At 45.9% G+C, this 12,167-nt stretch overlaps 1 protein-coding gene across 9 annotated transcripts in view; it reads left to right on the forward strand.

The window, feature by feature from the left end:
- PTK2B (protein tyrosine kinase 2 beta) overlaps positions 1–12,167 on the forward strand; it is a 130,088-nt gene that overhangs the window by 88,211 nt on the left and 29,710 nt on the right. For all 9 annotated transcript variants that reach the window (XM_060155740.1, XM_060155747.1, XM_060155739.1 and 6 more), the window contains exons 3-5: positions 5,061–5,239; positions 5,785–5,872; positions 7,081–7,160. In XM_060155740.1, the coding sequence (XP_060011723.1) occupies positions 5,061–5,239; positions 5,785–5,872; positions 7,081–7,160 (347 nt within the window). The remainder of the gene's footprint in view (positions 1–5,060; positions 5,240–5,784; positions 5,873–7,080; positions 7,161–12,167) is intronic.

The raw sequence follows: 12,167 nt of genomic DNA on the forward strand, positions 1-12,167 counted from the left end.
TTATCTATCTATCCTAGATGCTGTTTTATTCAGTGGATGCAATCCATTCCTACCATTATAGACTTCAATGCTTAGGTTCTCCCAGACTTGGCCCGTGCCAGCCCCTGTAAGCTGATACTGCTTCCTTGTTATATGTCTCCTACATTCTCTAAACACTTCCTTTTTTCTAGCACAAAAAGATATTCCAGAATCATCTTGTACCTTCTTTGCCCCAGCCCTGGAATCGGCCATTTCTCCAAGGAACCCTAGATCCGTTTAGTGGAGAAGGGTATTTGGAAAGTAAGACTGGGTGCTTGGTATGCATTTGACTATCAGGGTGTCATTGGTCCCAGGCTTTCTCAGTAAACAAACCTCTCTCTCTCTCTCTCTCTCTCTCTCTCTCTCACCAGGAGCCCTCACCAATGCTTTTAATTCCAGTTCCTCACCTAAGGTTCCTCTCTATTCTTCCTTTCTCTATATTTCAAATACTTTCTCCAACAGTAAGAAACCTATTTCCCATTATCCTCAATATATTGACTCCTTTGCTCAATCCACCTGTATGTAACCAATTTCCTAACCACTCCAGACCTCTCCACCCCTGGCCCCACCTCCTCCTTTGATCCGCTCCTGGCTCTGCAGCCACTGCCCACCCCTCAGCCTCACTAATTTGACCCCTGGGCAAACCACCACCTCCAAGGGAAGGAAAAAAGAAAAGGAGATAAAAAGGTAGCAGAAGAGGAAAGCAGAGTTTTGTTTTGTATTTCCACTCTTTCTTTGTTTTTACGAAAGCACCAGAATCTATAAGAGATTGCTGTGTTAAAATAATGCTAAGGTTTTTTGAGTATTTACCTTGTGCCAAGTTCTGTCTTAAGGGGTTTTATCTAATTTAATCCTCGTAAGACCATTCAAAATAGATACTGCTATTTCCTCCATGTCACAGATGAGAAAACTGAATGCAGAGAGCTTAAATATGTTGTCCAAGGAAAACTAGCTACGTGGTGGTGGGTGGATGGAGCACTTGTAGAAGTTTGACACCAGGGCTTGTACTTCTGGCTATTGCTGTGTTGCACGATGGCTGCCTGTGACTTGAAGGGAGCTCTCTGCTCCCCAACCCTCTCCCATCTGCAGAGAAGACAGATTTGTTCATTAACATACCACATAGATTTCAAAACTGGTGTAGCTTGGCTGGACTAATCTTCCCACAGAGAATAATGATAAAATCTGGACAAAATAAAAAATCAAATTCTCTTGAAGATCCTGGAGAGAGACCACAGCAAAGCAGAAGGAAAATCTGCTCTTGAGAGCTGAACTGAAAAGAACGAAATCTGCAAATTTGTGGCTTTTGCCTGATGGCACTTTCCAATCTGGGAGGGGCTAGAGGGGCAGAAAGCAGCAGCCTTACAGGTTTGAGGTGTAAGAGGATAGAACTTGGGGCTGGCAGAGTAGCCAGAAGATTGAGGAAAGTATTGGAAAACAGGGAGCCACAGAGAGGGTGAATACCAAAATAGAAAATTTAATTTAATTTTAATTTACAGAAGTATCAAATAAATTTAACAAAAGAATAAATTAGGAATAAATTTAACAAAAGACCTGTACAACATATACACTAGAAACTACAAATCATTGCTGACAAACATTAAAGACGAGCCAAATAAGTGGAAAGATATACCATGTGTGAGGATTGGAAGACTCAGTGCTGTTAAGATGCCAATTCTCCCTCGCTAAGCTATAGATGTAACACAGTCTCAATCATAATTCAGCAAACATTTTAAATAGAAAGTGACAAACTGATTCAAAAATGTATATGGAAATGCAGAGACCCAGAATAGCACAATAATCTTGGGGAGGAAACGGTGGAAGGCTTACGCTGTTTGACTTCAAGATCTCCTCGAAAGCTACAGTAATGCAGACAGCGTGGTGCTGGCATAGTGCAGACACAGATCAATAGAACAGAACTGAGAGTCCAGAAATAGAGCTAAACTTATATGGCCAATTGATTTTGACAAAGACAACAAAATAATTCAATTGGGAAATGAAGGTCAACAACCAATGTTGAATAACCATAGATCTTTATGAGAAAAAAAATGTATCTTGACCCCTACCTCACACCATACACAAAAGTTAATTCAAGATCAATCTCAGAGCTAAAGGTGAAAGTTAAAACTATGAAGCTTATAAAAGAAAAGAGAATATCTTCATGATTTGGAGGCAGGCAAAGATTTCTTAGACAGGATGCAAAAAGCACTAACCATAAAAGAACATTTTGATAAATGAGACTTTATCAAAAGATGCAGTTAAGGAAATAAATAACAGGCACAGTACAGACCTAGAGAAGATATTCGTAAAACATATACAAAATACTTTTAGCTAGAATGTATGAGGATCTCCTACTTCAATAAACACACACACACACACACACACACACACTCACACCCAAACACAAAGTGGGCAAAGAAGTTAAACAAGTACTTCACAAAGGAAGACATATTGATGGTCAATAAGCAGATGAAAAAGTGCTCAATGTTGTTAGGTACCAGGAAGATGCAAATTAAAAGCTCAGTGAGATTCTATGCATACCCACTAAAATGACTAATTTTAGAAAGACTTGTATAACACCAAATGTTGGTAAGGAGGTGGTGTAATGGAAATCTCATCTATCACAGTGGAAATATAAAATAGAATAATCTTGGCAATTTCTTATAAAGTTAAACACTTATCTACCTTTGACCTAGTCATTCCTCTCCTAGGTATTTGTCCAAAGGAAATGACAACATACATACACAAAAAGACTTGTACATTAATGTTCATAGTAATTTTATTTACAATAGCCAAAAATGAGAGATAGCCCAGGTATTTAGCAACAGGGGAATGAATAATATATACTAAATGATTCCATTTATAGGAAGTTCTACAACAGGCGAAACTAAGTAAAAGTGGGAGGAAAAAATCATTGCCTAGAATTGGAGGTGGGAATGTGCATGAAGTTTGACTGAAAAGGGATATGAAGGAACTTTCTGGGGATCTGGAAATCTCTTAATTGGTATGTGGGTTGCACAGGTGTATTCATGTGTCAAATTGTATAGCTAAAATTTGCACGTTTAAATTAATATAAATTTCACTGTAAAAGAAGAACTGTAAAAATTGATGATAGTTGAGTGATGGTTAGGGAGTAGATGGTGTTGTAGAAGAAGCAAGAATGGCAGAATGTTAGTAATTGTTGAAGCTGGGCGATGTGTACATGGGGGGTTATTATACTATTCTACTGACTTCTGTTTTCTTCATATATATTTGAAACTTTCAATAATCACAGGGGTCCCAGTTCTGGGGAAATTAGACTTCAGTTATATAAGTTTCAACTTGGGTAGGGAAGTCTCTACATTTAAAAACACCAGAGACTGGGACTCCAGTTTGGGAGTCTATATGGAACTGACATAGGGGCTCTGGATGTCCAAGTGGACAGAGAAGTACAGAGGGTGAGTGGCAAGAGACATGGGTGGAAATAATGACAAAATGGTCAACTTCCCAGTCTTGAACTCTTCCTATTGTCTGTGTCCCTCTCACTGTAGGTACCATTGATCACAGCCTTCTTCCTCATTCCAGGACCGAAGTTCTGATCCCTGTGCCGATTTGTTACCGCAGTTAACATCTGCATTTTGTGCCTCACTTTCCATCTCAGAGCAATACTTGACTTCTCTGATGGGCACTGGCTTTCCCAATGGGGAAGGGATTTTTCAAGCTTAGAGTCTTTTAGCTTCACAACTCCATAGAGTTAAAGAGGGCTGACAGGAGGCAGAACTGGACTAAGACATGTGAGTGCACAGGCTGAAGAAGAATTTGGTGTTCTAAATATTAGTTGGACATTTTATTAGTGAAAATAAGAAGAAACTGATTTTCTTCTAAGAAAAATGGTATACCTTTCTTTTTGTTCCAATTAAGGAATTGATTACATTTGATTTACTACATTAGACAACTTCTTGGGAGATGTAACAAAAACATAAAATTTAAGTAATCCGGGGTCACTGTTCTTCCTGATCAGACAGCAACCCACCCTGCATTGTTCTGCCTTCGGGCTGGTTGTATATAGGCTAGGTGGCATGTGTTGCAAAGATACTCAATAGAGATTAGACAGTGCTTGTGAGTTTTTTAATTTGCCTTTGAGGGTACTTTTTGCTCCATCAGGAGTGGGCTTGATTCACCAGTTACGCATGGAACCACATGAGAAACCTGAGTTAAAGTGAAACCAATGTGATTTCAGAACTAGACAGGACCTTATAGATGATGGGTTTCCAGGCAGCTGCCAATGGACCCCCTCTTAATCCAGCTCTGGCGCTAGGCCAGGAAGCTATGGCATCAGGTTGTGGGGCAGGTTGGCTTCTGGTCAAGAAAGCAGGAATAAGGAGAGCACCTAATTTCTTGTCAACACTCTATTTCCAGTGGCCATGCTTCTTGTGTGGGAATTGTGCCATTTAATCCTTAATGCAAGTCCTGTCCTTCTATCTTGCCCAGCCCACCTCCCCATTAAGAAGCTTGGTCTACTACAAGTCCTCAGAGTCCAGTGGCTCAGGGTTCAAACTCCCAGCTTAATTCCATGAGCTGTGTGACCTCCCTCAGTTTCCTCATCTGCCAAATGGGGATATGACACCTGCTCCCCTGTGTTGCACAGATTCAATGAAACAATGCATGCACGGTGCCCAGAAGTGCCTACTGCAGACGTTCAGTAATGCTGGCTGAATTGGGAACCATTCAGATGGTCCTCCTTACACAGAGGATGCTGGGTTTGATTGGTTGGAATGAAATACAGAAGCACAGAATCCATGTTCTTTGCCTCACTGCGTTTTCCCCTTGGCTTCTCCTGTCTCCTCTCAGTTCCTCCATCTCTGTGTCATTTTGCCAACTTGTCCATTCATCACGTAGAGCCTACTGTGTACCACGCCTTGCACTAAGTGCTAGCGAATCAGTGATGAATACAACGTTAAGTCAGAATCCCAGCCTAGAGAATCACACCTCCAGGGCCTGCATGAGGACTGTGGGGGCCCAGCAGGCGCACCCCTGGGTCATGCCCCCTCTCTTCTCTTCTGTAGGAGGTCATCACCTCCATCCTGCTGAGCGGGCGGATCGGGCCCAACATCCAGCTGGCGGACTGCTACGGGCTGAGGCTGAAGCACATGAAGTCGGATGAGATCCACTGGCTGCACCCGCAGATGACGGTGGGCGAGGTGCAGGACAAGTACGAGTGTCTACACATGGAAGCTGAGTGGAGGTAGGAGAGGAGCCCTGTGCTCTCAAATGGGGGGGGGCGGGGCGGTAAGTGCAGAGTGAGAGGAGACCCTGGAAGGTCCTTTCTTGGAGCCCTTTCCCAACCTCTGAGAATATTCTAGAACATCACAGTGGCATTTTAGGTTGGTCCGTCTGCAGCGTCCAATGCATCTGTTTGCTAAGAGCTAATATGGGCTCACAGCACATCCCCATCCCAAGACGGATATCTAGGCACAGCCCTAAACAGGATGCCGTTGGCACTATGGAGAAGGAAGAACAGAAGTGCGGGGAAGAGGGAGAGCCAGGCCAAGGGCTGGTCTGTGAACTGAAGATAAACAGCTATCATCAGAGGGAGAAGATGGAGAGTCAGAACTAGCACTGACCACCGTGTGCTGGTCAGCCACCCCTCTGTCCTTCATGGTCCTCCAGCCAACCACAGAGGAAGGAAAGAGGAACAAGTCCCCAGTGGGAGGCCAGGAGCTCCACAGGCAGCTCCTGGCATGACCAGCTTCCCTGGGTCAACCACAGAGTCTGAATTTCCTGTCCCAGGTATGACCTTCAAATCCGCTACCTGCCAGAGGACTTCATGGAGAGCCTGAAAGAAGACAGGACCACACTGCTTTATTTTTACCAACAGGTAAAAGCATTTTATCTTGTGGTCCCCATGGTCATATGACCATCCTCTGCTGGGGAGATGGAAAGACAAAGCTTAGATTTTGGAGGTCCCATTCCAGGAAACTTCTCTCGGGAACATTCCTTGGTCCCTGGTCAGCTGTCCAACCCTGCTTCCCTCACAGCTAAGGGTTGGCTAACCCCACCCCATGGACACATGGACTTTCCTAGTGGCTTTGGACTAGGACTTTGGACTTTCCTAGTGGCTTTGGACTAGTGCCCAGGAGACCTGGCTGGGGAAGTGGGCAGAGCAGGTCCAAAGAGGAGGCAATGGTCTTAGCAGGCAGGCTCAGCCGTCTGACACACCTGTTATCTACCCAGCTCTACCGCTTCCTAACCTGCTATCCCTCGGGACTTAGTTTACCTGCACGAGGCTGTTTCTTCTTCTGTGAAATTGGGATGATAGTAAGAATACCTACTTTACAGGGTTCATGTGAAGACCTAATGATAGCATTAGCTGGTGCTGGTAAACCAGCTCTCTGATTTGTAGCACTTGCCAATTTCCATGGTGTAAATACTCCCATCGTGGTCTATTTCAAAGTACCAATATTTCAACCAGCTTGCGAAATTTTGGAAAACTTAAATAACTAGCTTCCATGAGCTGATTAGAGCTGCTCACCACACCCCTGGCTATAATGCACGTGCCCAGAACGGAACCCGGCAGGGAGTGAGTGCCGGGTACAGGGAGTTGCCATCGTTGTTTCCTGCCTGGCCTTAACCCCCTCCTACACCTCCCTCCTGGTTCACTAGAGACCAAGCCAGACTTTTCTTCTACAGTGAATGACATCTGTCACCACTTACCAACAAGGCTTTGGATAAATTACTGAGTCCTCCCCAAATTCCCAGCATCCTTATCTCCAAAATGAGGAGTGGGGGAGGGGAGCCTGAACTTCCTGCCTCGTGGATCCATGAAAGAATGTGCCGTTACAGTGCTTCAGAAACTCGAGGGCCTCAGCCTGAACGGGATCACCACTGCCCAGGGCTCTTCCTGAGCCTCCCCTCCTGCCCTTCATCTCCTGCTACGCATTTGTGCATAGCTGCGGGAGGGGGTGAGAGATAGCTCAGGGCGGCAGGATGGTGATCAAAGCACCCACCGTCTCCTGGGGCCCTGCTCATCTCAGGGAAACAGGGAACGGGGGCGGGAATCTGAACTTCGGCCTTTCTCCCTGCCAGCTCCGCAATGACTACATGCAACGCTATGCCAGCAAGGTCAGCGAGGGCATGGCCCTGCAGCTGGGCTGTCTGGAGCTCAGGTATGTGGCCTCAAGGCCTCTCCAGAGTGGGTGCCTGCACCTCCCCTCCTGTACTGGGCACTTGGCCAGCTTGGACTTTCCTCCAGCGTGGGAAGCAAGAGTGGGTATGTGAGAGCTGGAAAGGGACGCGCTGTGGCCGACAGAGGGTAAGCCCCCGAGGTGCTCAGCATCTGGTCCTCGGGAGAGAAATGCCAGCTCCCTCTCTGGTTGGTGCCCCCTATCTTCCTTTGGCTGCCATCCAAGTGATCCAGTAAATGTTTCTCTGAGCACTAGGCAAGTTTCTGGGAGATATTCGAACGCTGGGATTCCAACTGTATTGTTCACTGCTGCACCCCCAGCTCCAGTAGGTGCTAATAGATATGGACAAAGTTAGTAAATCATCCGGGGAGGCCCATAAACTCACAGTGTTTGGGAGGTGACAAGTGTGTCTACAATTGATCATAATGCAGCAGAGTGAAATAAGCACCACATAGACATACATAGAGGAGCCACTAATCCCGCCCGAGGACATCAGGAAGAGGGAATGTGAACTGGTCCAGGAAGCAAGAGAACGATTTCCATCGGTAGATACTGGGGGGAACTGGGAGGTGGGGGAGGGTGCATCCTGGGCTCAGGGACCAGTGGAAGGAAAAGAGCAGACTGGAGGACCGTGGGAGATGAGCTTAGGGAGGTGAGTTGGGGTCCATGGTGGAAGACTTTGAATGACAGTCTAAGAAATAAACCTTATTCTTGGCCGTTGGGAGCACTGTGGACAGAGGAGGAGGATGTTAAGGCCATGCTCTAGCACTTTCTCAGCCAAAGCAGCACCATTCACTTTCACCATCCACCAGGATCCATGACCCATTCTGCCCTCTCATCACCTTTTCTGTACCCCTTGTCTGTCCTAGAACAGTGGTTCTGAAATCTGGTTGCAAATCATAATCACCTGGGAGCTCATTAAATTAGAGATTCCCTAACCCCACCCTTGGAAACTCTGGTTTAGTAGATGTGGATGGGACTTTGGGACATGCTTTTTTTAAAAAATTTATTTATTTATTTATTTATTCATTCATTCATTCATTCATTCATTTGGCTGTGTTGGGTCTTCGTTGCTGTGCGCGGGCTTTTCATTGCGGTGGCTCCTCTTGTTGAGGAACACGGGCTCTAGGCACATGGGCTTCAGTAGTTGTGGCTCGCGGGCTCAGTAGTTGTGGCTAGCAGGCTCTAGAGTGCAGACTCAGTAGTTGTGGCACACGGGCTTAGTTGCTCTGTGGCATGTGGGGTCTTCCAGGAGCAGGGCTCGAACCTGTGTCCCCTGCATTGGCAGGCGGATTCTTAACCACTGCGCCACCAGGGAAGTCCCAGGACATGCATTTTTGACAAGTCTTCCAGATGATTTAGAGACAGTTAGCCTCGTATGAGGTGATGGTTCCAGGGTGAGTCTTGCCCTATCTGTGACCTTAAAGGTATAGAGAATAGGACTCTGCTGCTGCTTCTACTAAGTTGGGGGGCATTGAGGAATTCTGGCTCCCATCCTCGATCTCAGAGAGAGTGCTGGGGGTCCCCCAGGGAGAGCCGTGGGATGGGAAGGGGGGGGCTTCTGAAACTGCTGGCATCTGTGACAGAATAGGTCAAGGACAGCCTCGGAGGGCTCCTCCTTGCTTTCCTACTTGGTGGCTGTCTCAACAAGCCAGGGGACACAAGGGTCCCCTGCACAGAGGAAGTCTGCACCCCTGATGCCAGTTGGAAGACAGACCACCTCGCCGCAGTTGGCAGTGGTCCTGGGAGTTGCGTGCTGCTGGTTCGGGGGCTCTCCGCGAAGTTTACCTTATCACATGTGCCATTTATGCCTTCCAAGACCATCACAGCATTGCAACTTACACACGCCTATCTTCTCCTCTGAAATTAGACAACTCAAAAGAGCCCACCTTTACCTTTTTGTTTGTGGATCTCATACCCAGAACTCCATTGTCACTTTGAGACTCTGATCACTGAAGTCACTATCAAAATACCATCACTTAGTAGTAAAATAGCAACATAGAGAAGACCCATGAGCATCCTAGTTCATGTTCTACTTTCCTCGAATCACTCCCAAACTATCATTGGTTGTAATAATACACTGGAGGACAAAGTGCGCCAACTGACCTGGCTCCATTTATGGTCTTATAAGGAGTGGATGGCCTCTTGGTGTTGGCTGTCTTATCAACTCAGGATTATTCCAAAACCCATGCTTGTTTTACGACAGGGATGTATTATTTCACATCTCCCCTAGCCTGATGAGCAGAGTCAGATGAATGTTCCTATTCTTACGGGCTGACCTTTGAGATACAAAGATATATATTCGGGAAAGGATATGGAAAACACCTATTTTGTAAACTTCATAGATTTCCAAGCCTATAATTTTTAAAGTTGAATACAAAGCTATCCATTATCATGGACTATTTTAAAGTCAAGTTATGACTGTTTCTAACCAAGAGAGACAGATACATTTCTGAAAATCAGGCCGTAATGCAGAATTTTCCAAGGCTGTGACTTTTTTCCTGAAAAGATTCCAGAGTGCAGTCTATCTACAGATTATGGGGAAAAGTCCTGTTAACATTGTTGTGTCACCTGCCTACCGATAATATGGTGTCACCAGAAAAAAGAAAATGTATTCTTTCCTAGCTTAAGAAAGAAGTATGGTATATGCACAAGATATGAGATTGCCAAGATGAAACCTCAATGGACTCAATTCATAGCGAGGAGCCATTGGGCATAATGATGAAGAGCAAAGGGTCTGAAGCTGGGCTGCCTGAATTTGCATCCTGGGTCTTCCACTTACGGGGCAAGTTACTTCATCTCTCTGTGTCTCAGTTCCTTCATCTGTAAAATGGGAAGGATGATAATGGTAGCAACCCTACAGGCTTGTTATGAGGAATAAATGAGTTAACATATTTAAAGTAGTTAGAACAGTGATAGAGACGGAAGTATTCACTAGTTATTCATCATTTGTACCAATTAATTTTTTCTCTTTACCTTTATGTTGTTGTTTATTTACTTTAGTTGACTTTATTTTTTAGAACAGTTTTAGGTTCACAGCAAAATTGAGTGGAGGGTACAGAGATTTCCCATAAGCCCCCGTCCCCATCAACATCCGCCACCCGCATGGTTCATTCATTACAATTGATGAACCTACATTTACACATAGTGATTACTCGAAGCCTAGGGTTTACCTAGGGTTTAGTTTACCCTAGGGTTTACCCTAGGGTTCACTCTTGGTATTGTACATTCTATGGGTTTTGACAAGTGTACAGTGACAATGTATCTACCATTACGGTATCTTAAAGAACAGTTTCACTGCCCTAAAGCTCCCCTGTGCTCCACCTATTCCTCCCTCCCTCCCCTCCCAACCCCTGAAAACCACTCATCTTTTACTGTCGTCATATTTGGCCTTTTCCAGGATGTCATATAGTTGGAATCATACTTAATTAATTTTTTTTGTTGATTTACTGGAAGTGCTTTATTTTTTATTTTTTGCGGTACGCGGGCTTCTCACTGTTGTGGCCTCTCCCGTTGCGGGGCACAGGCTCCGGACGCGCAGGCTCAACGGCCATGGCTCACGGGCCCAGCCGCTCCGCGGCATGTGGGATCTTCCCGGACCGGGGCATGAACCCGTGTTCCCTGCATCGGCAGGCGGACTCTCAACCACTGCGCCACCAGGGAAGCCCCCTTACTGGAAGTGCTTTATAAATGCCAAATATTTTCTCTAAATATCCCCCTATGAATTAAAGTGTGAAATTCATGGCCCACGTGCTGGAGTTCCCTCGCAGTCTGAGGAACCAAATAGCCTCCCCCTCCCCAGAGGCATCCAGGACTATTGTCCACTCCCAGCAGAGCTCCAGAACACTCTGACCTAAAAACTCAGAGCGAATGTGTAACCCAACAGGAGTTAGCGCGTAACGGATAATAAGAAAAGATTAGAGAAAGAACACTCGGCTTGTTTCAAAAGGCATTTTATCTCATAGTTGATGTATAAATGTTCGTGATAAGTTAATACTTGTATTGCTTTTCTTTCCTTTCTGCTGTCCTTACCTGAGTATCAGTCAGGGGCCTGTGCCTGCCCAGAGGCCCTGCTGTCCACCTGGAGTTTGCCAGGCACAGGGGTGGACCAGGCTGCGGAGAACCAGCCAGGCACTTAGAGGGTACTCGGAGCAGGTGCAGCCTCATTCAAGGATGGCAGCCGGGGCAGGTTGGGGATCACTGACAGCAGCTGAGACGGGGCTCAGCACAGAAGATTGGGAAGATGAGTCTCAGGCGAGAGGGTCCATCTGATGAGGGGCGGTGACTACTTCTCCCGGCCATCTCAGTGATGTTCAACCGCTCCAAACATTAGGGACACAGATCACAGCACACTCGAGTGACTGGGCACCTTTGTCAAAAGTTACACAGGGCTTCCCTGGTGGCGCAGTGGTTGAGAGTCCGCCTGCTGATGCAGGGGACACGGGTTCGTGCCCCGGTCCAGGAGGATCCCACATGCCGCGGAGCGGCTGGGCCCGTGAGCCATGGCCGCTGAGCCTGCGCGTCCGGAGCCTGTGCTCCGCAACAGGAGAGGCCACAACAGTGAGAGGCCCGCGTTACACAATACATGATCTTTAGTGCATGAGAGAAGGGCCATCAGTGATATAGGCAGTAAGCTGGATTTCTAGAGGTTGGGATGGTGTAGATGTGTTATCTTCCTTTTTCCTAATAAAAAACTTTTCCACTCACCACCTCCTTAATCATTCTAAAACTGCTGTTATTTTTCATGCTTTTTAATTCCTCAGTGTTCATTTCCAAATTTGTTCACCTTTCCATTTAGCCAACCCCAATTTTTTTTTTTTTTTTACTAAGGCTTATTTAAATACCCCAGTCCTCAGAATTCTTTCATCCATCCCCAGTCTCAAAACTCATTCATTCATTCATTCGTTATCGTAAACCAGGAGTGACATTAACAGACCGCTGTCACCTGGGACTGGGAAGCAGATGTCACTTCCTCAGTGGGTGGTGCAT

This window comes from Lagenorhynchus albirostris, chromosome 7 (genome assembly GCF_949774975.1).
Source record: "Lagenorhynchus albirostris chromosome 7, mLagAlb1.1, whole genome shotgun sequence".
In the NCBI taxonomy this organism is placed as follows: domain Eukaryota; kingdom Metazoa; phylum Chordata; class Mammalia; order Artiodactyla; family Delphinidae; genus Lagenorhynchus; species Lagenorhynchus albirostris.